The 21,772-nt window shown below is 41.8% G+C and overlaps 8 protein-coding genes; 6 read left to right on the top strand and 2 right to left on the bottom strand.

Annotated features, from left to right (window-relative positions):
• Positions 1-296: 296 nt before the first annotated feature.
• Positions 297-3,187, bottom strand: GSBLH_T00006104001 (uncharacterized protein; the record flags this gene model as incomplete). Its single annotated transcript, XM_013038933.1, is given in 17 exon segments — positions 297-554; positions 589-810; positions 830-908; positions 944-1,017; positions 1,049-1,284; positions 1,314-1,396; positions 1,432-1,514; positions 1,546-1,629; positions 1,659-1,883; positions 1,915-1,985; positions 2,019-2,105; positions 2,136-2,196; positions 2,227-2,565; positions 2,597-2,746; positions 2,777-2,860; positions 2,885-3,041; positions 3,072-3,187. 17 exon segments carry the CDS (start codon positions 3,185-3,187, stop codon positions 297-299), a joined length of 2,409 nt encoding a protein of 802 aa, XP_012894387.1.
• Positions 3,188-3,587: 400 nt separating this feature from the next.
• Positions 3,588-5,101, top strand: GSBLH_T00000688001 (uncharacterized protein). XM_013038932.1 has 6 exons: positions 3,588-3,668; positions 3,701-3,867; positions 3,900-3,970; positions 4,005-4,050; positions 4,081-4,216; positions 4,246-5,101. The coding sequence occupies exons 1-6, from the start codon at positions 3,607-3,609 to the stop codon at positions 5,054-5,056; spliced, it is 1,293 nt and encodes a 430-aa protein (XP_012894386.1). The 5' UTR covers positions 3,588-3,606; the 3' UTR covers positions 5,057-5,101.
• Positions 5,102-5,341: 240 nt separating this feature from the next.
• GSBLH_T00000687001 (uncharacterized protein) lies at positions 5,342-6,602 on the top strand. XM_013038931.1 has 4 exons: positions 5,342-5,743; positions 5,778-5,890; positions 5,922-6,103; positions 6,137-6,602. Exons 1-4 carry the CDS (start codon positions 5,622-5,624, stop codon positions 6,566-6,568), a joined length of 849 nt encoding a protein of 282 aa, XP_012894385.1. The 5' UTR covers positions 5,342-5,621; the 3' UTR covers positions 6,569-6,602.
• An 81-nt stretch (positions 6,603-6,683) lies between these two features.
• GSBLH_T00000686001 (uncharacterized protein) lies at positions 6,684-7,277 on the top strand (the record flags this gene model as incomplete). The annotated part of the gene is made up of 5 exons (XM_013038930.1): positions 6,684-6,749; positions 6,782-6,834; positions 6,866-6,906; positions 6,936-7,003; positions 7,035-7,277. The coding sequence occupies 5 exons, from the start codon at positions 6,684-6,686 to the stop codon at positions 7,275-7,277; spliced, it is 471 nt and encodes a 156-aa protein (XP_012894384.1).
• Positions 7,278-7,466: 189 nt separating this feature from the next.
• GSBLH_T00000685001 (uncharacterized protein) lies at positions 7,467-7,827 on the top strand. XM_013038929.1 has 4 exons: positions 7,467-7,503; positions 7,537-7,588; positions 7,621-7,742; positions 7,772-7,827. Exons 1-4 carry the CDS (start codon positions 7,490-7,492, stop codon positions 7,797-7,799), a joined length of 216 nt encoding a protein of 71 aa, XP_012894383.1. The 5' UTR covers positions 7,467-7,489; the 3' UTR covers positions 7,800-7,827.
• Positions 7,828-7,906: 79 nt separating this feature from the next.
• Positions 7,907-8,695, top strand: GSBLH_T00000684001 (uncharacterized protein; the record flags this gene model as incomplete). XM_013038928.1 has 6 exons in its annotated part: positions 7,907-8,065; positions 8,096-8,140; positions 8,172-8,255; positions 8,287-8,393; positions 8,431-8,515; positions 8,547-8,695. 6 exons carry the CDS (start codon positions 7,907-7,909, stop codon positions 8,667-8,669), a joined length of 603 nt encoding a protein of 200 aa, XP_012894382.1. The 3' UTR covers positions 8,670-8,695.
• Positions 8,696-16,805: 8,110 nt separating this feature from the next.
• Positions 16,806-17,228, bottom strand: GSBLH_T00000683001 (uncharacterized protein; the record flags this gene model as incomplete). XM_013038927.1 has 1 exon in its annotated part: positions 16,806-17,228. One exon carries the CDS (start codon positions 17,226-17,228, stop codon positions 17,070-17,072), a length of 159 nt encoding a protein of 52 aa, XP_012894381.1. The 3' UTR covers positions 16,806-17,069.
• A 3,104-nt stretch (positions 17,229-20,332) lies between these two features.
• Positions 20,333-21,738, top strand: GSBLH_T00006103001 (uncharacterized protein; the record flags this gene model as incomplete). Its single annotated transcript, XM_013038926.1, has 4 exons — positions 20,333-20,495; positions 20,528-20,937; positions 20,971-21,330; positions 21,370-21,738. The coding sequence occupies 4 exons, from the start codon at positions 20,333-20,335 to the stop codon at positions 21,736-21,738; spliced, it is 1,302 nt and encodes a 433-aa protein (XP_012894380.1).
• Between the last annotated feature and the right edge of the window lie 34 nt (positions 21,739-21,772).

Here is a 21,772-nt window from a genome sequence, read left to right as displayed (position 1 = left end):
GTGGGTCAGGGAATGAAATAAATAAAGACAAGGGATCGGAGATCAAGACGGTAAACGGGAGTTTTAACTGGGAGTTTGCGTTCAGTGGGAATTTCGAGCGAAGTGATTGGATGATCGATTCGTGGTAGAACAAAGCGGATGGAAGCGAATCCGGCGTGGAGGCCGCGAATGCGATTTGATTTAATGACGAATTCGATGGATTCGATTCGATAGAATTCGATGGATTCGCCAATTTAATCATGGAACTTATCGAAAATCCGGGTTTGCTTCTATTTCTCATTCCAAAACCATTTCATTCACCCTTCAAAAATCCATTCGTTTCCACTTTTCTCGCCTCGAATCATCTTGATTTGGATCGTCAAATCTCCGATTTGTTCCTCCATGCAGCGCAGCGTTAATTCCAACGAATGCAAATCACCTTTCGTGCAATTCTGCGGCGGAGCCGACACGGTAATCGGCAGTTTGGGGAAACAGGGAATCACTTCCACTTCCAAAATCGGGGAAGTGGAGGCTGAATTGGAGTAAACGGAGCTCCACACATTTCCGATATGAACCTATTCGATCAGTTCTGCCCAAGAGAAGGCCAACGCGAAGGCCTCGAATCGTCATTTGTCCGCAGGAGTGCGGAATTAGATACAATCGCGATGTGACGCTGGCGAAGGGCGGAAGCAAAATGTCTCGTGCTGCGATGCACGTGAGTTCCGAACCGTCTTGCAGCGTGTCGAGTCGATGGAGGAGAATCGACGACGAGAGAGGATTGTGGAGAGTGACGTCCATCGCGTAGGTGTCGCCCACCACCCAGATTTGCTTCTAGTTCTCAGAGACAGACCGGGTTTTGCACTTTCTTGGGTTCCGTTTTGGGTTTGAACGTGGGGAAAAACATAAATCCTTTATTCGAGACTGAGCGTCTACATCCTCAGACAGATAGATCGATGGTTTCTACTCCGAAACGACATCGCCGTCAGCTAAGCACGCAGCCTGCATGGAGAGAAAGCGAATCGGAAACGGCGCGAAGGTCTATCGTCTCAATTTCCCTTCGGAAGGCTACGTGATATTCCTCGATACTCGTGCTGATATCGTTCAATTCGGACAGAAGCGCGCCGATAATGCACTCGGTGTCCTGGAATTCATCGAATCGGAGCATTCGCACATCGCCACGACGCTTGCTGAAGCAGCAGAGAAGCAGGAGAATGTATTCGATGCGGAGATCGGTGTATCCCAGCACGCGCACGCATTGCTGCATGTCTTGCAGAATGTGGAGCGCCATGGATGACCACGAATTCGCTGGATGAAAAGGAGAAACAGAGAAATACACTGGATGGCCTGACTGATTTTATCGGTCTTGAGCGAATCGAAGGACAGATTGAAGGCCGGCTGGCTCTGATTGAACGCGTCTCTATGGATGAGTCGGGAAGAGAAAGAAAAAGGAACCGATCGAAGAGAAGCGTGATGCAGGTATGAAAAACCGAATAGCACAACGCCCATTTCTTCTGCTGTTCTGCGTATTTCCCAAGCTAGAAATCACAAATACAAAAATCGAATTACCTTATCCATGAAGTAGCAACTCTTTCGGTAGAACCCCATTTCTTCGCAGATCGCGACGCATTGCAGTAGCGATGCCAAGAGCGGCTACAATCCCACTCCCTCGCCAATCCGACCTTGGAAGAAGCGGAAGCGATCAGCGTTGTGACGATATCGTCGCATTTCGCAAGCACGTACAGCACGTTTTGTCGCAGATAATGAGTGAAAAACTCGACGGGATTGGCGACCATGGCAGCTTCTTCTTCGCTCAGCTCCAATAATTCGAGAGTGAGAAAGGGGGATTGGAGAAGCGAAACGACCTGGATGATTCGAATGTAAAACCAAATCAGTTTGAAGCAGCACTATGCGATCAACTGGGCCTTTCAACGCTACGCTCATCGCTAATTCATCGTAGCCCTTCTTTCGATAGAAACCATACGCCTCGTTCATCAGCCGCTTCACTTCTACGCGTCATTCTTCCCTTTTCAATCGCAAACCCATCACCATCGATACCAGATGGTTGTAATCCTGCGGATGCTCCAAAAAATCGCACAGCAAGCAGCAGCTCTTGCCCTCATTGCAGGCTATTCCTCACTCCGCTCATTCTCTCTCACCAGCCAGTAGCAGAACGTCTTTCGACTTGCTGGACACGAGGAAAAACTTGTTTGCCGCGCCCTATGAATCGAAAGGAGATCGAAACGCTACCGAGTAATCGCCCCACACCAGATTCAGATAGCCTTCCAGCATTCCCTCGCGGTTGATTTGCTTCTTGGACCGCTCGCGGTATTTTTCTTCGCCAGGCAGGATGACCCAGCGATCGTTCAGCCCGTGCTCTAACTGATACAGCCACAGCGTGCATTCGCGGATCGCCATCGCTGCTGTGAACTTGTTCAGCGAGGTGAAAAACGTGTCCACCAAGTCCTTCAAAAAGACGTGCGTGAGTCCGGAGGCGGAGGAGTCGCCTGTGGACGAAGGGAAAAGGAGAAGGCTATCGCCGGCGATGCAGGGAACGCTGTAGATTTGATCCAATACGCGATCCGCTCCCTAGCGATGAGGGTTGGAAGAGAAAGATTACAGATTTGTTGGAGACATTGTGAGCGCGGTTTTCCAGCAAACGAACTAATTGGCTGTACTCCTGCTCGGCATCTTCCTTGCTCATTGCGTCCACGCTTTTTAGAAGAAGAAGAAGCTGAAACGCCGTGTGTGGAAACTTGCAGCACTCGTTCTGTTAATTATACAAACAACAAGCCCAAACCAGAAACAGCTTTTCAATAGAGTTCATGTTTAAGCCGTCTCGCATATCATATACACAGATCAATCCGAAAACGCGCATATATGTCTACAAATCACTTGAGTAACGGACTTGTACAAAAAAGGGTTCAAAAGGAGAAATAACTCCTTCTCCGAAGTTTGTTTGTTGCGTTGTATACAAAATATTTACAGTATTCGATTCGTAATCACTTGATTTGAAACGAGTTGAGTAAATCTCAAATTCGGGGATGTCCTGTAATTTCACAGCTCTGGATATTATGGATCATCACGTTTATTACTCAGTTAGAGAAAGGCAATGTTGAACTGCCGCTGTTACGTTATCACGCGTGTTCCCCAGCGGAACAATCGCAATTCGAATCGATCGCTCCAGTTCCAGCGTTTGAGATGCTTCCATTCCCTCGATATTGAGAAAAATAGGGTTGACAAAAAAACGACTCAATTTCGACTTTTGATTCTATTGTATCCTATTTCACTATTACACTCATCCCTTTCATTCGATACATATACAATTCCATAATGATGACTTTCTCTCACAATCTATCAATATTCTATCAATCACCGCTACTATACAACTCTATTCACAATTTATATAGCATATCTATTCCTTATCAATGTTTATTGAGAAAATCCTGATTTTCTCTAAATGGGTGGGGGTGCAAAATCATTCATCTCATTTCCCACGACAATCTTTATTCATTTGGACCCCCTGGATTTCATTGATACAAGCATTATTGCTTGAAAAAAGGTAGATCGTGTGATTTGTTTGCAATCTTTTGAACATTCAATCTTATCCTAAATAGACATAGATATAAGATGATCAGCGCGTTGTTGTTGATTGATGCAAAGGGAAAGAACATCGTGTCTCGTTATTATCGGTATTTTGCAGTATCCTTCTTTGAGTGGATAGAAGTGACGTGACAAAAGAGAGTGCCGATGCTTTCCGAACAAACGTTATTGCAAAGAAGGATACTGGAAGCAATCCTCCTATTACGTACATTGACGGAACGACCTTCATCTATGTCCGTAACAGTGACCACTACATTGTCGCTGTAACGAAGAAGAACGCTTCTCCCGGTAAGGACGCGGTGGATCGGGATGATTGGCAGGCATGATTTTCCACTTCCTTTTCCATCTCGTGAAGATGTTCAAGAGCTACTTCGGCGTGGATTACAAGGCTGTAGGCGATGCAGAAGCGCGGATCTAACATGCAGGACGACCTTCGTGAGAAGTTCTCTGTGGTGTACGAAATCTTCGATGGTGGATCTTCCCTCTTTGCGTAACATGCAGAAGTGCTGGACTACGGATACCCGCAGAACTGCGCGATCGACCTGATGAAGCAGCTGATTCGTCTGGGGAAGGCGAACGACGCTGTGGAGGAGGACGCGAGCAGCATTACCTCGCAGGTGACGGGAGCGATCGATTGGTAGAGAAGAGGGATGGCGTTGAGGGTAGGCGTCGCGAGGGCATCACGTACCGCAAGAACGAGATCTTCATCGACACGCTGGAGAGCGTGAACCTGCTGATCTCGCAGACGGGCGCGGTGCTGCACAGCGAAGTGGTGGGCAAGATCGTGATGAAGGCGTACCTGACGGGCATGCCCGAGTGCCGCTTCGGCCTGAACGACAAGCTGCTGATCTCGAACGAGAAGAAGGCGAAGGGACAGCGGCGCGGGAAGGGCGCGGGCGTGGAGATCGACGACTGCTCGTTCCACCGGTGCGTGCGGCTGGGCCGGTTCGACCAGGACCGCACGATCACGTTCATTCCGCCCGACGGAGAGTTCGAGCTGATGAAGTACCGCGTGACGGAGAACATCAACCTGCCGTTCCGCATCCTGCCGGTGTACGAGGAGATCAGCGGGACCACGCTGAAGATCAACGTGAAGGTGATCGCCAACTTCAGCAAGCAGGTCTCGGCGCAGAATGTGGATATCAAGCTCCCCGTCCCGCCAAACACCGCCAACGTGATGCCCAAGGCCGCCTTCGGCACCGCCGCCTACAACGCCAAGGACCAGACCATCGACTGGACGCTGCGAAAGCTCACCGGAGGCCAGGAGGTCACGTTCGCCGCGGAGGTGAAGATGCTGAAGATGACCACGGAGAAGGTCTGGTCCAAGCCCCCCATCAATATCATCTTTGCCGTGCCGTCCTTCACTGCGTCCGGACTCCATGTCCGATTCTTGAAGGTGTATGAGAAGAGCTCCTACCAGACCGTCAAGTGGGTCCGATATATGACGCGGTCCGGAGATTACCAGATTCGTCTCTAAGTTGCTTTTTTGCCTTGACGCGTTCTGTATTGTAATGTTGCGATGTGGCTGTTTGGTTTGACATGCGTTGTTGAGGGTGGAACCACGTTGATTCGTGTGGATACTCGTCGGTGCTTGATAGTCGTTGATCTCTATTGCTGTTCGCTGCTACACAGTGCTACACAGTGCCACACGTCGATTCACGCTGATTCAAAAAAAAGAAAAGGAAAATCGAAAAAAGTTCCAGAAAAACGGAAAGTTCTGGAAAAGGATTTTTAGCGCTTTTCAAATTTTTGATTTTTTCATGGAGACTGAAACACCTATCGATACTCATACGGAGACTTCGCCGACCAGCGAAGAAAAGCCATCGACCCCAGAAGTCACTCCTCAGTCCTTTGATATCCATATAAAATGTATCAACTCGGATGGCACAATCAATGGCATGAAGGATATCCGGATCCACGTCAAAAGAACGGATCTGATCGCAATGGTAAAACAAAAGTATATCGACACCGGACTCTGCGAACACCCGGACTATATCGTATTGCAGTACAATGGTAATGAGCTGCTGGACAACACAACAGTGATGGAGAATGATCTTCATGAAGACAGCACCGTTTTCCACCAGTACTCCAACGTCAACTCGTTTTCGAAAGTGAACTACGGAGAATTGGCTCAACTGATTCACGATGAAGCGCTCAAGAATAAGTAGGCTTGTTTTATTGCATTTTCTCACCTCTAGAGATTATCACCATGCCGGATTCGATCCTGTCTACGGTGTCTGGGACCAGACCTGGGACAAGGGCGACGAATGGGAAACATATCCCACTGTAATGGTTCCCGATGTCGATGAAAGTACGTTTATTCATCCAATCCTCACTCCTAGTGAATAAAAAGTCCGCGATTGTCCCGAAGCGCGCAACCCCCTTCAACCCTCTCTACAACAGCAACGAGTTCCCCAATCGCGTGTTCAAGAGCATGTTCGTCTCCGTCGTGGGCGGATTCATCTTCGAAGTGATGCATCGCCTCGAAGGCAAATGGTCCGGCGAGAGCGTCGTTCCCTCCGAGGTACCCTCCTCTTGGACTTCTTCTGACTCCCAGGAACTCGCCAGCCCCTCTCCCATAACCTCCTGCGAACTCCGGTTCAATCCCCGCGGATACTGGGTCGAGGCGCGGAATTCGGTGGATCGGACGGGTCTGGTGACGGTGCGAACGATCCGGTATAAGCCGATCGGGAACGGGAAGCTGCGCGTGGAGATGAGCGATGGCATGTACGCGGAGTGCAAAGTGGAGACGGTGGAAGTGTCTCCGTATCTGTTGATGACGACGGCGGTGGATATTCGGACGGGAAAGCCGCTGCTGGTGGAGACGGTGACGATCACGGACAATGTGAGCCATGTGAGGACGATTCAGGACTTCTCGGCGATGGGAACGGTCATGGATGTGTTCGTGATTAACGAGAGGAGAGTGGTGGATGCGTCGACGACGGAGTTGGAGCCGTATGAAGAAGGATTGAAGCCGCAGAGTATTTAAAGAAGAAGAAGAAGAAAGTGAAATAAGGATAGTTTCTGTGTTTGTTGGAAACGAGTTGGAGCTTTCGAAATGGTACGGAGAGGAGGAGGAAGGGTAAGGAGTGTAGTCGCTCACGATGCACACGAACTTGGGAGATCTCAAGATTGAGTTGTTCTGCGAATTGATCCCTAAGAACACGCAGGTTGATCGTAAAAAGAAGATTGTGATATGCAGAATTTCCTGGCTCTCTGTGCAAGCGGATATTACGATAACACAAAGTTCCACAGGTAGTTTGTCTGAGGGTGGGTTGAGTCGAAGAAATATGAAAGGATTCATTATTCAGGGAGGAGATCCGACAGGTATTTGTTTCTGCGCTTCTTGTAACTAGGAACCGGCAAGGGAGGAGAAAGCATTAACGGAATTCCGGTGGAAGACGAGTTCCATCCAAGCATTAAAGTAGGTCACTGTTTCTTTGATATTTCTCTAGTTTGATCGTCGCGGCATGGTAGCGATGGCGAAGAAGCACCCGAATACGAACAAAAGCCAGTTCTATATCATTTACGACAGGCAAAGCCAACTTGACAATGTTGACACAATCATAGGAAAGGTGATTTATGGAATGGACACTCTGCAGGCGATGGAGGCCGTTGAGGTAAATGAGAAATATCGTCCCAAGCGAGATATTATCATCGAGAGTATAACGATTCATGCAAATCCGTTTGCGCTGTAACTTTTGAAGTGTTTGTTTTGGAAATAGCACGCTATCTAGTATATAGTTGTCGTATTTAGAACCCTGCATTATGTATATTTATGAAGTTTGGATAATGTATGTTGTACCTGAAATGAATCAAAGTGGAGCGGGACGACATACACTCTGCCTTTAGTTTCTCTGCCTTAGAATATTGTTTTTTTGAACATCCTTGTGATTCTTTACTGTCAATAATGTCGGACTATCAGTACTGGGACGTGTATTTGCGTTTTATTTGTAGGCAGCAATTCCAACAGAATCTGAACAATCTGCAGAATAAAGCTTTGTTCCTTGTTAGGACTGCTTTTTAGATATTAAATTTTAGGAATCCTCTAGAAAGTTGGCCGACATTGCTTTCGATAAGTGCGTGCAGAAGCCTGAGTCGTCGCTGACTTCGCGTCAGATTTCCTGCATTAAACAGATGATTCCTTTGTATTTTGAATATACGTAACAGATTCGTACCGTTGTTCATATAGACAATTTGTGAGAAGCACTCTCCAATAATGAAGAAGGTTTTAATTCTGCTTGGGTATTTTGTTTGTTGCAAATGATAAAGAATCATCTAGCAGGTGAAAACTAGAAGAATACTGTTTTTTGTCATATTATTTGTAATGGAAAAGAAAATTATCGGGGTTGACTGTGATGAGGTCCTTTGTCTTTTAATGGAGGACTTCATTCCAAAGTTTTGCAAGGCTTCTGGATTGGATGTGAAGTACGAAGAGTTCAAGGAGTACGACTTGAAGAAGTATTTCCACATCACTGAAGAGAAGGTAGGAGTGTGTAAACTGGTCTGAGATTAGTATGGCAAGTTATTCGCGGAATATTGCAAGGAAAACCCCAAATATGTATCTATTCTCTTGTTTGATGATGATTTAGCTAAAGCCCGTTCCTGGTGCAAGAGAAGCCCTGATGAAATTGAGTGAAAAGTATCGTATTATTCTTATTTCTGGAAGAGACGAGGTTTGGGATGGAAGAGTAGTGTAAACAGTAGAAAATTTGGAAGGAAGCCACCGAATACTGGTTAAATCATAATCTGAACGGTGTTCCTTATGAAAAGTTTATTTTTGCGAATGATCGCTATTGTGACAACGAAGTCGCGTATTTTTTATAATGTCAAGTTTCCAATACCATGTAGCAAAGATCGTCCAGTGAAGAGTCTTCTTTGTCAGGAAGAGCACATTTCAATCTTTATTGATGATCGAGAGCGGTACGTGCTCGAGGTAGGAACATGGTGATGTTGGTCAGCGATAGTGTGTTCCTGTGTGTGAGGATTGTATTATCTTCGGAGAGTATCCGTGGACTCACTACGGAATTAAGGAGCCGAATGTTCATTACTGCAAGGATTGGAATGCAGTACTAGAGAGATTACTTTAAGTTTTCTTTTTGATTGAAAAAAGAGGTCTTTGTTTGTTTAGAGATTCATTACTCAGTTTTTTGTTATACTATGCAAGCTATTGAAAATGAAATCATCAAAGCCAAGGAAAGCGCATTGGATCGCTTAAATATGACAGTGAGTCTGCAATCGTTAACGATTGACGATGTACGGAAACAACTTAGACTAACGCAAGAACAAATTGGCCGTTCCGATATCAGTATTTTTGATCAGCTTGTAAGCGTGTTTTATTTGAAAGAACTCGCCGAGAGATATAAGAAGAAATTGCGCCTGATAAATGCTTCCCAAATAGATGTCAAAGAGTTTTGTGTAGCATTCCGAGTTGGATAATAAGCATTAGAGTTTGCTGGAATATTTTCCGGATCTTCCAGCGGAAATCGAAAGATATAAAAACCAGAGATTGAAGTCGAGGTTATCGAGCACTACTGCCATACCAGTAGCTGCCATACCAGCTGTGAGCCAAGCTTCGTACCGGATTGACTCCTGTACAAGCAACAGTCCTGCAAGTGTAATCTCGCAGCCATCTACCGAGTCTCCCTTTCTACCTCCACCTCGTCATTCCCGCTCTAACTCCTACACTTCTGTGAATGTCTATCCAATCACCTCTCCCTCGCCTCGTCGCCAGAGCCTCAATTTTGTGGGTAGTCCCCTCGACTCCATGTCGTCATCTTCCTATGTCCCAAGCCAGCCTTACTATCTCAACGAATCCGCCGCGCCCGTCCCGATCACGGTCACCATGCATCCCCAGCAGCCAGCTCCGCTGATGTCCGTCGTCCAGCCCCTGCAGCCCATCCAAACAGCCCAGCCATTGAATCAAATGCAGCCATTGAATCAAATGCAGCCACTAAACCAAATGCAGCCACTAAACCAAATGCAGCCACTAAACCAAATGCAGTCACTAAACCAAATACAACCAATGAATCAAATGCAGTCAATAAACCAGGTACAACAAGTCCAACAAATACAGCCCATTCAAACAATGCAGCCACTCAGCCAGGTGCAGCAAGTGCCTCCCAGACATCCCATGCAGTCCGTGCAATCCGTGCATCCCGTGCTGCCTTCGCAATCGGTCTCCTTCGTGCAGCCGGCGCAGGTCATTCAGACGGTTCGTCCCATCCATTCCACGCCGTTAGTGCAGACCATGCAGTCCGTCCATCCCGTACAGCCCCTGCAAGCCGTGCAAACCGTGCAAGCCGTGCAAACTGTGCAAACCGTGCAGTCCGCGCAGCCCGTTCAGAAAAACACGGTCATGCAATCCGTGTACGCGGGACAGCCGATCTTGACTGCGTCCGCTGTGTCCAGCGTGTCCAGCGTATCTTCAGTGGCGCAGAGCCCAAATTCGGTGCTTTCGGCGACAGCCACGCCATTGAATGGGATGGGAATGACATCAGTGTCTCCGTTGGGTCAGACGACAATTGAAACAGTGGAGCTGAATATAGTCTGCCCGGATATTGATAGTCTTGATATGAGTCGAATTCCTCCCTATGAGAAGATCAAGTTTGGAATGAAGGACTTGGTACATAGTTATAAGCCGGAATTGTAGTTATTTGATTACATATTGTTTGTTGGATACTGAAGAGGGGAGAGTATAACATAGACTCAGGAAGCCATCAGGACTTTTGTCACCGATTTAGCATTATAATAATACAGGTGAAGTAGTTTTCAAATATGTGGTAAAAACTCTTTCTCTTCATCCATTTATGTAGTAAATACATTTGCTGAAAAGATAGATGCATCTCTTATAATTATGTAAGTAGCTATTCATTTTCCAATAAAAAGGTGATTGCGATAGCGCCATTTTCAGGAGGTATATGAACAAAGATACGAAAGAGTTAGTGATTTCTTGTTAATTGTACAGAATACTAAACTACATTAAAAATACTAAGGTCGTGAAGATAACAAAAACTGTTTAACTCCATGCAACTAAATGCTGATTTCGTAAATTCTACAACCATCAGGAATTGTATAGATAATTCCATTATTCAACACGCACAAGGACTCTTGAATGATGAATATATTGTGGATGGCTGGATTTCACTTTTTTTGAGTAATGAAGAATGTGTAGTATTGCTGTTCAATAATGGAGCATTCATGAATCAAGGATTTGTGCTCAATGAGCAGAAAGTGTTGAAAGTGATTGGAAATCATCAAATTGGTGCTATTTTATACAATGAAGAACAATCCATAGTAGTAGAAGGAATCGTGGATTTGGAACATGGAAGTCGATTTGAAGGATTGGTATTGACAGAAAACAAGTTTGGAATTCCATTTGGATATGGTGAAATGTATGATGATGATGGATTCTTGGTGTACAAGGGCATAATGATCAATTGGAAACGATTTGGATATGGAACGAGTTATCATAATAATAGAGCGATTGAATATGAAGGATATTGGTGTGATGATAAGCAATTTGGAATTGGTAAAATATATGACCGTAAAGAACGATTATTAATGGACTGCAACTGGTATAATGGAATTGAAAGTGATATTGATTATGAAGGAGATGGTTCAGAACCACTGAATATCGGAATGAAACATTTGAAACTGACTGACAATTGCATATTGGATGATTGGGATGCTTCTTGGTTTTTGATTTTGGAATCAATCGAAATCGGCAATGATTGTTTTGAATATGAAAGAGTATTCAAAATCGATGGATTGAATCGATTGAAAACGATCAAAATCGGAAGCAATTCATTTACTCAGAAAAAGAATGAATGGGGAAATAACCAATCGAAATCATTCCACATATTGAATTGTGAATCATTAGAATCAATAGAAATTGGTAACCATAGTTTCAGTGATTATGCTGGCGACTTTGAATTGAAGAATCTACCACAATTACAATCCATTCAAATTGGTTCATACAATTTCTATTGTAGTTCGTTTGTGATTCGAGGTATTGATATGATATTGAAAATGAATAATGCATAGATCTTCCAAATCTACAATCCATTACATTAGGTAGTTTTGCATTCTGTGAATCCTTATCAACAATAATCGAAGGTATTGAATGAAACTGAATGGAATGATTGATGTAGATCTTCCATCATTACAATCCATTATACTTGCAACTGGAGCACTCTTTGGAAGAAATGATAATGATTCATATTCATTGATAATGCGCAGTAATAATGAATGATTTGAAATGATTGAATATAGATCTTCCTATTTTATCCAGTTTCAACTGTCATGGATTAAATTTCCGCAATCTTCGCTCATTGGTATTGGAGAGTATTTGAAAGTATTGAGCTCTGATAGTATTTAGATATTCCAAATCTTCAAAACGTAAAACTACAAATTACATTGAAGCATGTTTTTTGTTTAGTCAAACATAGTAATTGTTTATTTTCAGTTCTATTTAGATGTATCTGATTTACTATTACCAAATATTAATCATCGTTTTCACCTTCAATCAATAAAATCATCATCTACTTCCATTTTCATTTACAATTGGACCTGTAATGATATGGATTATACAATATTAGAATTTTCGCGATTCTCTGTAGTTGAATCTATCGAAATTGGCGATGATTGCTTTGGACCAGTGAAAATATTCAGAATCGATGGATTGAATCGATTGAAAACGATCAAAATCGGCAAGAACTCATTTACTCAGAAAAAGTATAGTGATGGAGATGATAAATCAAAATCATTCCACATATTGAATTGTGAATCATTGGAATCCATTCAAATTGGTGAATATAGTTTCAGTGATTATGCTGGCGACTTTGAATTGAAGAATTGTCCACAATTACAATCCATTCAGATTGGTGAAACTGAAATTGATTCATATAATTTTCATTCATCATCTCTAGAATTAGAAAGTATTATTACAACTATATGTAGTATAATATTTTAGACTTGTCCAAGTTGATTGGAATATCAATCGGAAAATATGCATTTGAGAAATCAACAGTATTTCGTATATGCAATTTAGATTTGCTGCAAACACTGAATATTCAAGATGATATGTATAATAGTGTATCAACGTTCACAATTAATGGATTGAAATCATTAACCCAATTGTCAATAGGATCGAACTCCTTTACTCAGAAAAGGAATTGGTATGGAAATGATAAATCGAAATCATTCCACATATTGAATTGTGAATCATTGGAATCCATTCAAATTGGTGAATATAGTTTCAGTGATTATGCTGGCGACTTTGAATTGAAGAATTGTCCACAATTACAATCCATTCAAATTGGTACGATTGGACGTGAATCATACAATTTCTATAATAGTTCGTTTGTGATTCGAGGTATTGATATGATATTGAATATTTGAATGTTGCATAGATCTTCCAAATCTACAGTCCGTTACATTAGGTTATGGTACATTTTCACGATCTCCAACAATACTAATCGAAAGTATTGAATGAATTGGAATGAAATGATTGATGTAGATCTTCCTTCATTACAGTCCATGCAATTGGGTGAATCCACACTTTGCGGTAAAAATGATGAATCTTGCTCATTGATCATGCGAAGTAATATTGAAATGATTTGAAATGATTGAATATAGATCTTCCAAAATTGGAGTCTATCAATTCTAAAGGATATAGTTTCAAGAACCCGCGTTCAGTAATATTGGAACGTAAATTTGATTTGAGATATTGATTGTAAATAGATATTCCAAATCTTCGAAATTTAAATATACCTGATTCATTTCAATTTGTAATGCATTCATTCGTAAAATGTATTTATTTCACATCACGACATCATTATTAGTTGTGTATAAGCCACTATTCGCACCAAGAATTAGTTATATGGATATTCTATCAATGAAATCATCAATTTCTAGAATCACAATCTCAAATTGGGTATGTAATGATAGTCATTGCATTACTTTTGATCTCTCACGATTCATTAAAGTCAAATCAATCGAAATCGGCGATGATTGCTTTGGATCAGTACAAATATTCAGAATCGATGGATTGAATCGATTGAAAACTATCAAAATTGGAAACAATTCATTTACTCAGAATAAAATTGATTTTGGAAATGATAAATCGAAATCATTTCACATATTGAATTGTGGATCATTAGAATCAATAGAAATTGGTGAATGGAGTTTTATTGATTTTGGAGGAGACTTTGAATTGAAGAATCTACCACAATTACAATCCATTCAAATTGGTAAAGTTAGTCGTGCCTCATGCAATTTCTTTGAGAATTCATTTGTGATTCGAGGTATTGAACTGATATTGAATATATATGATACATAGATCTTCCAAATCTACAATCCATTACATTAGGTGAATTGGCATTCTCTGATTCACTAACAACAATAATCGAAGGTATTAAATGAAACTGAATGAAATGATTGATGTAGATCTTCCATCATTACAATCCATTCAACTCGGTAAAGGATCACTTGGTGGAAGAGATGGTGATTCATATTCATTGACAATGCGCAGTAATAATGAAATTGAATAAAATGATTGAATAGATCTTCCAAAATTGAAAACTATCGAATCTGAAGAATATAGTTTCTATTGGCCTCGATGGTTAACATTAGAAAGTAGTTCAGAATCTAGAATATTTATAATACTTAGACATTCCAAATCTCGATAAGTTTTATTTATCTAATTCATTTCGTTATGTTCAACATCCAATTGTCAATAATATTAACAGGGATAGTATAGACATATTAATTTTTGGTTGTGAAGCGTTATTTCCTGAAGTCTATACATATTTAGATATTCAATCAATTAGCTCATCTGAAGTGTTATTCTTAAAGATTGGACCTGTAATGATATTGATTATACAATATTTGACTTTTCGCGATTCTCTGTAGTTGAATCTATCGAAATCGGTAATAACTGCTTTGGATCAGTACAAATATTCAGAATCGATGGATTAAATCGATTGAAAACGATCAAAATTGAAAACAATTCATTTACTCAGAAAAAGTATAGTGATGGAGATGATAAATCAAAATCATTTCACATATTGAATTGTGAATCATTGGAATCAATAGAAATTGGTGAATGGAGTTTCAGTGATTATGCTGGAGACTTTGAATTGAAGAATCTACCACAATTACAATCCATTCAAATTGGAACAATTGGAAGTGAATCATACAATTTCTGTTGTAGTTCATTTGTGATTCGAGGTATTGATATGATATTGAATATTTAAATGTTGCATAGATCTTCCAAATCTACAATCCATTACATTAGGTGATCATGCATTCGACTGGTCCATATCAACAATAATTGAAAGTATTGATTAAATTCGAATGAAATGATTGATGTAGATCTTCCATCACTACAATCCATTCAACTCGGTGAAGGGGCACTGAATGGAAACAGGGATGATGAATCATGTTCACTTACTATGCGCAGTAAAAATGAAATGATTTGAAAAATTGAATATAGATCTACCAAGTCTAACTACTGTTAATTCTAAAGGATATAGTTTTCATCGGCCTCGTTCAGTAACACTGGAAAGTAGTTTAAAACAAAGAATATTGATAGTATATAGATATCCCTAATGTTCAAAACGCCGAGCTGTCTTCTTCATTTTTATATATACATTCAGGAGCCACTTATAGTACATACCACATCTTTTTTATTTCGTAGATGTACATCAATCATTACTGAATTACTTGCCTTCAAAAATACATCATTCTGATATTATTCAATCAATTGATTCATCCATTACTGCAATAACTATTCCCAACTGGACTTGTAATGACAGTCATTACACGGTATTTGATTTTTCGCGATTCATTAAAGTCAAATCAATCGAAATTGGCAATGATTGTTTTGGATCAATACAAATATTCCAAATCGATGGATTGAATCGATTGAAAACGATCAAAATCGGCAAGAATTCATTTACTCAGAAAAAGAATGATGGTGGAGATAATGAATCAAAATCATTCCACATATTGAATTGTGAATCATTGGAATCCATTCAAATTGGTGAATATAGTTTCAGTGATTATGCTGGCGACTTTGAATTGAAGAATCTACCACAATTACAATCCATTCAAATTGGGTCAACTCAAAAAAGATCAAACAATTTCTATAATAGTTCGTTTGTGATTCGAGGTATTGATATAATTTTGTATATTTGAATGATGCATAGATCTTCCAAATCTACAATCCATTACTATTGGAGACTATGCGTTTTCTTTTGCCCAACTTTTTCTTATTACGAAATTGAACTTTTTGCGATCCTTGGAGATTGGAGATAACTGTTTCAAAGATGTTGTGACATTTGAAATAAATGGTTTAATGAGATTGAGGCAAGTGAAAATTGGTAAAGATTCATTCACCCTAATGGATTCATCTAATTATAAAAATGACAATGATGTTTTGGTAAAAGTGTGCAGTATATATCGATCATTCCACATAATAAACTGCAAATCTTTAGAATCCATTATTATTGGAGAATTTAGTTTTTGTGATTATGCTGGACAATTTGAACTGAGAAACCTTCCTGTGCTAGAATCAATTAGTATTGGAGGCCGTGAGTCTTCATCTCATAATTTCTGCTTTAGTTCATTTATTGTTCGAAGTATTCTTTAATATGTTTCATTATTGTAAGACCTTCCAAAATTACGAGAAATTAGAATATCGGGAGGATTTACTGCTTCCCTATCAACCATAATTGAAAGTATTGAATAAATTTGAATGAAGTGATTGATGTAGATCTTCCATCATTACGATCCATTACACTTGGTAGGGATGCACTGAGTGGAATTGAGAGTGAATCATGTTCACTGACAATGCGAAGTAAAAATGATGCTATTAGAACGAATATAATCTAGATCTTCCAAATTTGGAATACCTTTCTTCAGTATTTATGAGTTTTTATTGGGTATATTCCGTTACATTGGAAAGTAGATATTTTTTATGAATATTGTATTGAGATATTCCAAATCTTCAGAGAATCGAGCTACCTTATGCATTTTTCTACACGAAAAATAAGTCTTTTTCAAGTAGAACTATATAACATTTAATGATTTTGCAGATATTTCTTCTTCCTGTCACTCTCGATTAATTGCTACTGTAAATGATCCAGAGACTGATTATTTAAATCGGGAAAAAAGGTAATTCTCTAATACAATTATATAATGTTTATTAAAGAAAAGAGTAGTAATTGTTATATTAATCATATTATGTTGGTATGCAAGAATGTCCTTTGCTGAAGTTCACAGCAATTTTCAATTCTACAAAATTCATTTGCTGAAATATCTATAATAAACAGTAATGTTATGTATTTGCTTTAATAGCAAAATGAACGACACACTCTTGCGTTATTCTTTTCTCTATTCTTTTTGTTATTATTATTCATTTTCAGCAATGTAAACACTGTCAGTACGGCACCAAAAGCCATCTAATATTGAATCCTTTTTCACGTTCACACATTCAAACAGCAGAACAAGATAAACGCTAACTTTTGATCCTCTACATCCTTGCTCACTGTTACAATATGATGGTGATAATTCAAATGTTGATCAATCAAGCTTTCTACTATCTGTTTTATCAATTCCCTCTCATCTGGATAAATCTTTGCCATTACATACTGAGTGAGTCTAACTCATAATAACAAAAATAGGCTACCTAGAAATGTAGATACAAGGGTCTTGAAATCCCTGTGGACACCTAATCATTGAAAAAAACGATTGTAGGATTTTGACTCTTGATCGAATAGGTTTTGTGCTCATAGAGCAGAATTTTATCATTCGTTCATATGCATAGTCGATATTATCTTCGATTCTACATTCAATTCATTTCATTTCATAACCAAACCTTTTTTCCACCTCTTCTTTGGATGGTACGGGACTGACGTCAGTGTTATACAACATCATATAAGGCTGGTTCCCTAGTACCTTGTAGCATTTCTGGTATATCTTTCGGAAAACAGAAACTACGACAAAGCGATCTATTTGTAAGTACATTGGTCTAGATAATAAACTGCATTGAAAAAAGGAATAGTGATGAGAGGCGAAAACACGATATTACGAGCGTTGTATTGATAATAGAACTGTGTAGTCATAGAAATATCCTCCAAGAATTCTAATCCTCAGAAGAGAGCGCGCAGTACTACCCTGCTTAACACGCTGCTTTATTGTTGTCGCCTTAGGCTTGTCAAGAGTCAGTGAGTTCCATGGGTATTCAACTTGCCTATTTTCATAGTACTCTTTCACTTCCTGGTATTATTTGGTTGTGGTAACTGCTTGTGTAAAGTGCTGTTTCACATATTCAAGAGTCTCTGAAGGAGACATTTTCGTATTCTCGTCTATTTTTAAGACATTATTCGAAGCACGAATAAAGTCATTCCCTCGTAGAGTAACGAAATAATAAAGCTGCTCCCTGCTAACATTGAAATGCCACAAAATCAGTTCCTAGTAATACACCCGAGGATGAAACAATTACTTGATACCGTCAATCAAAACAATACCTTCCAGTTCGAAAACAAGAAAGTCACTATCACCTCTAAGAACCAACGCCTCCTTTTCACGACAGAAGCGTGCAATGTCCCCGAAATAGAAATGAAAACTCAAACTAAGATTTCTTAGCGCTGTTTTTGTGTTCACCTCTTCTTGACAAATACGTAGATAACTTATTCGGGTTTTCCATGGCATCAAAATACACCCCTTATTATTGCTTCCATTATTCCACTACACCACTTAATCTTCTAGAATATACGAGTTTGTTGATTATCAATATTACTGACACGAGCATTAACGTTGCCGTCAATCATTAACCCTCGCTAATAAAAAACAAACTCCATACAACATTCTTAATACTTCATTATCATCTAATCGTTCCCAATCTATCAACTATTTCATATTCGCAGTATACTGACTGATCTCCTTACAATTCAACACAATAAGCGATGATTTGTCTTTTTCTTATTGCCGCGGGAATATTGTTTTTCGTTCCCTTCAACTCTTTCTTCGATGAAAGTTAAAAATTGTTTTACTTCTCGAGGCTGTAATGACCAGCTGAATTGCTTCAAGGTTTCTCAAGCGTAGTGCAGTATTGACTCTTTAAGCCACAGCTCTGAAGCAGATGGTTCATTTGTTGCATACGCATCAGGAAATGATATTGTCATTATCAACAGTGATGTATTTCTGCTTTTGTCGTTTTATATGCTAGAATTCTGCGGTAGATTGTATACTTCAATATCATAAGACTGAAATTAACTGTTTCTCACTAATTCCCGAGCAATCAGAGGGATATGATATGTCTCTCGTATTAAAAGAGAATGAGCTTGTTTCATGCGATTGTGGAGGTGACATCGTTTTCTGGAAGAAAGAAGAGGTAGATTACGCATTTTCTCCTTTTTTTCAGGATCTGTGGAAGTCATACCAGGTTCTATCTGTTGGGGAGCTAATAGGTGACACTTACGAGCTGCTTCTCTATTCTAGAGACTGTCTGTTGCCGCGCAGTAGACGATCACAGTAGTATAGTGATCCTCACCACAGACAAGCGATCTCTCTTCTTCTTCTACCGCTCTCACCCCTCCGCCCCCTGGGAGCAGCTCTTCTCTTGCCAGTCCCCCAATCCTGACGTCTACTACACCGCCATCGAGATCCTCCCCATCTCCAATTCTTCCCGCTCTCTTCTGCTTTTCCTCGCGGGAACCGACTGCCAGCTCTACGTCGACGCCTTCCATCTCGCCTCTCCCTCCCTCCAGCATCTCTGCGTCCTCTCTGTTTCCCTCCTCCGGGCGTTTCATCGTAGGGGTCCGAGAACTGGATCACTTCCCTTCGCCTCCATCGCACCTTCCTCCCCGCGGGAGGCGTTTCCTTCTGGCATCTCCTCTCCTCCGGGCAAGACGGTCGCTGCCGCGTCTGGAAGCTGTTCCGCGGGACCACAGAGGTCTCGCGGACCCACCAATGCTTCGCTGTGGCCAATGAGCCGTTTTCGATGATTCTCGAATCCGTCATCGAAGTCTCCCAGACGGTCGTTTCATCGGTGGAACCGTATCCCGTCCAGCTCCTCCGCTCCGGCTTCGTTCAGCCCTTTCTGCTCCTCACCGCCTCGCTCGATGCCTCCGTTCGCGTCTTCGCGCCGGAGTCCGTCGAGGCCGAGGGACCGTTTTCCTCCGTTCTCACGCTGCAGCCGCATTTGATTGGCTCCCAGGGCTTCCACGGCGCCTTCTGGCAGTGTCGCCGCGGGGAACGGGAGATTTTCGCGTATGGATATCATGGCGCGATGTTCCGATGGAAGGAAGCGTCGAATTCGATCGAAGAGGGAACGCAAATGGAGGAAAACGAGCCGAAAACGGCTGAGAATGGATCGAATTCCATCGAAAATGAATCGAACTCCATCGAAAATGGATCGAACTCCATCGAAAATGGATCGAACTCCATCGAAAATGGATCGAACTCCATCAATAATGAGTCCAAATCACTTGAACCCCAATCGAATTCCATCGAATCCTTCTATCACGTGGGTCCCTTCACGCTCCTTCCGTTCGTTTCCGGGCATTTCGCCTCGGCGCGCGCGGGGTTTTCGCGGTTCGGGCATCTGCTGATCTCGTGCTCGTTGGACCGAACGGTTCGACTGTGGGGCCGGGAGCACCGCGACGGGCGATGGAAGGAAGTGGGCCGTCCAGTGGTGCATGGCTATCCAGTGACGGGCGTTTCGTGGATGAGGGATCACCGCGGGATGGAGGGATTGGGGCTGTCGAATGAAGAGATCGGGCGGCTGGTGACGATCAATGAAGAGAAGAAATGCCGAGTGTATGAAACGACTTATTTGAATTTGTTCGTGTTGAATGAGTTGGTGGAGTCTGCGGATTCCGCTAGGATCAAACATCCTTCCATAGAACGTATTCCTTTTGAGAAATTCGATGAGAAATAGAACTGAACGATACCTTCTTTTGGTCCAGTTTTGCTCCCGAATTGGGGCTGAGCAACAAAGGAATTCCAATCGAACAGGCACAATCCACTCTTCGAAAGTTCCATCTTGATTTGATTCCCGAGAGCGAGGCCGCCGTGGAGGTCGTGAATCCCGTGGAAATCGATCGAGAAGACGAAGAGGGAGGCGACGCCATGATGCTGATGGCGAATGATAGCGATTTGGAAATGCTCGTATCGCTCGATGTGCTTCAAGTCGTGAATAACCGCGGGAGCAACAATCTAAACGAAAGTCGATTGTGCAAAGGAACGCTTTTCACAGAATCTTCATTCCTCTATAACGCCTACACCACTCACAATTTCATTCATTTAGATTATGACGCCGAAACCGATCTTTTAGTCACTACCACCACCGTTCGAATTCACACACGTTGCTTATCTTTCTAGGGATCGCAGGAGGACGATAGCGTTCTTTCTGTCTGGGATAACGCAGACAGCGGCGCTGAAGGAACCTTAAAACGCATTCAATACCTTGCAGGCCATCGCACCACCGTCGTTGCCACATGCTTCTTCTCCGTGGGGACCGAGCGGTTCCTTCTCTCCGCAGGAAAGGATCGACAGCTCCGCATTTGGAGGCTGAAAGACCGAAAATTCGAGGGATTTTTGACATTCCAAAAGGCGCATAGTCGCATTATTTGGGACTGTGATGTGGCGTGGAGCGGAGAAACGAGCGCGATTCTGCTGACAGCGAGTCGAGACGGGTGTGTGAAGGCGTGGGAGTTCTGTCCGGGAGAAGGAAAACTTCGAGTAGGGAGAAGAGGAGATGATGATGCTGATGTTGTGTAGGAAGTGGGAAAAATAGATCTGGGCGAAAGTGTAACGGCGGTCGCAGCGAGCAAGATGAAGAGAGACGAGGAAGTCGCAGTGGTTTGTGGAACGGAAAGCGGAATGATTGGATTGTATCGATTGGCAAGAGATGGAGAAAATGTGAGTTTTGAGAAGGAAGACGAAGTCCGTTGCGGAAAGCAAATTAATTCCATTGAGTGGCTGCCTGTGGAGAAACTGACCGGAGTAAGGCGGTCTGAAGAGGAGTATTTTGAGAAGAGCGTTGGAAACTGTGTGGTCGGGTGCCAGAATGGAGGTGTATACCTGTTCCAGATTTGTTTTTCTGTTTGTTCCATACGCTATGATTATGAAGGAATTGGTGATAACTGAACAAGAGATTTATAAATACTACTACAGGATTGTT

This window comes from Blastocystis hominis (assembly GCF_000151665.1).
Source record: "Blastocystis hominis, Singapore isolate B (sub-type 7) whole genome shotgun sequence assembly, scaffold_1".
NCBI classification, from domain to species: domain Eukaryota; class Bigyra; order Opalinata; family Blastocystidae; genus Blastocystis; species Blastocystis hominis.
Note: the sequence above shows the minus strand (reverse complement) of the source record. Positions and strands in the feature narration are given on the sequence as shown.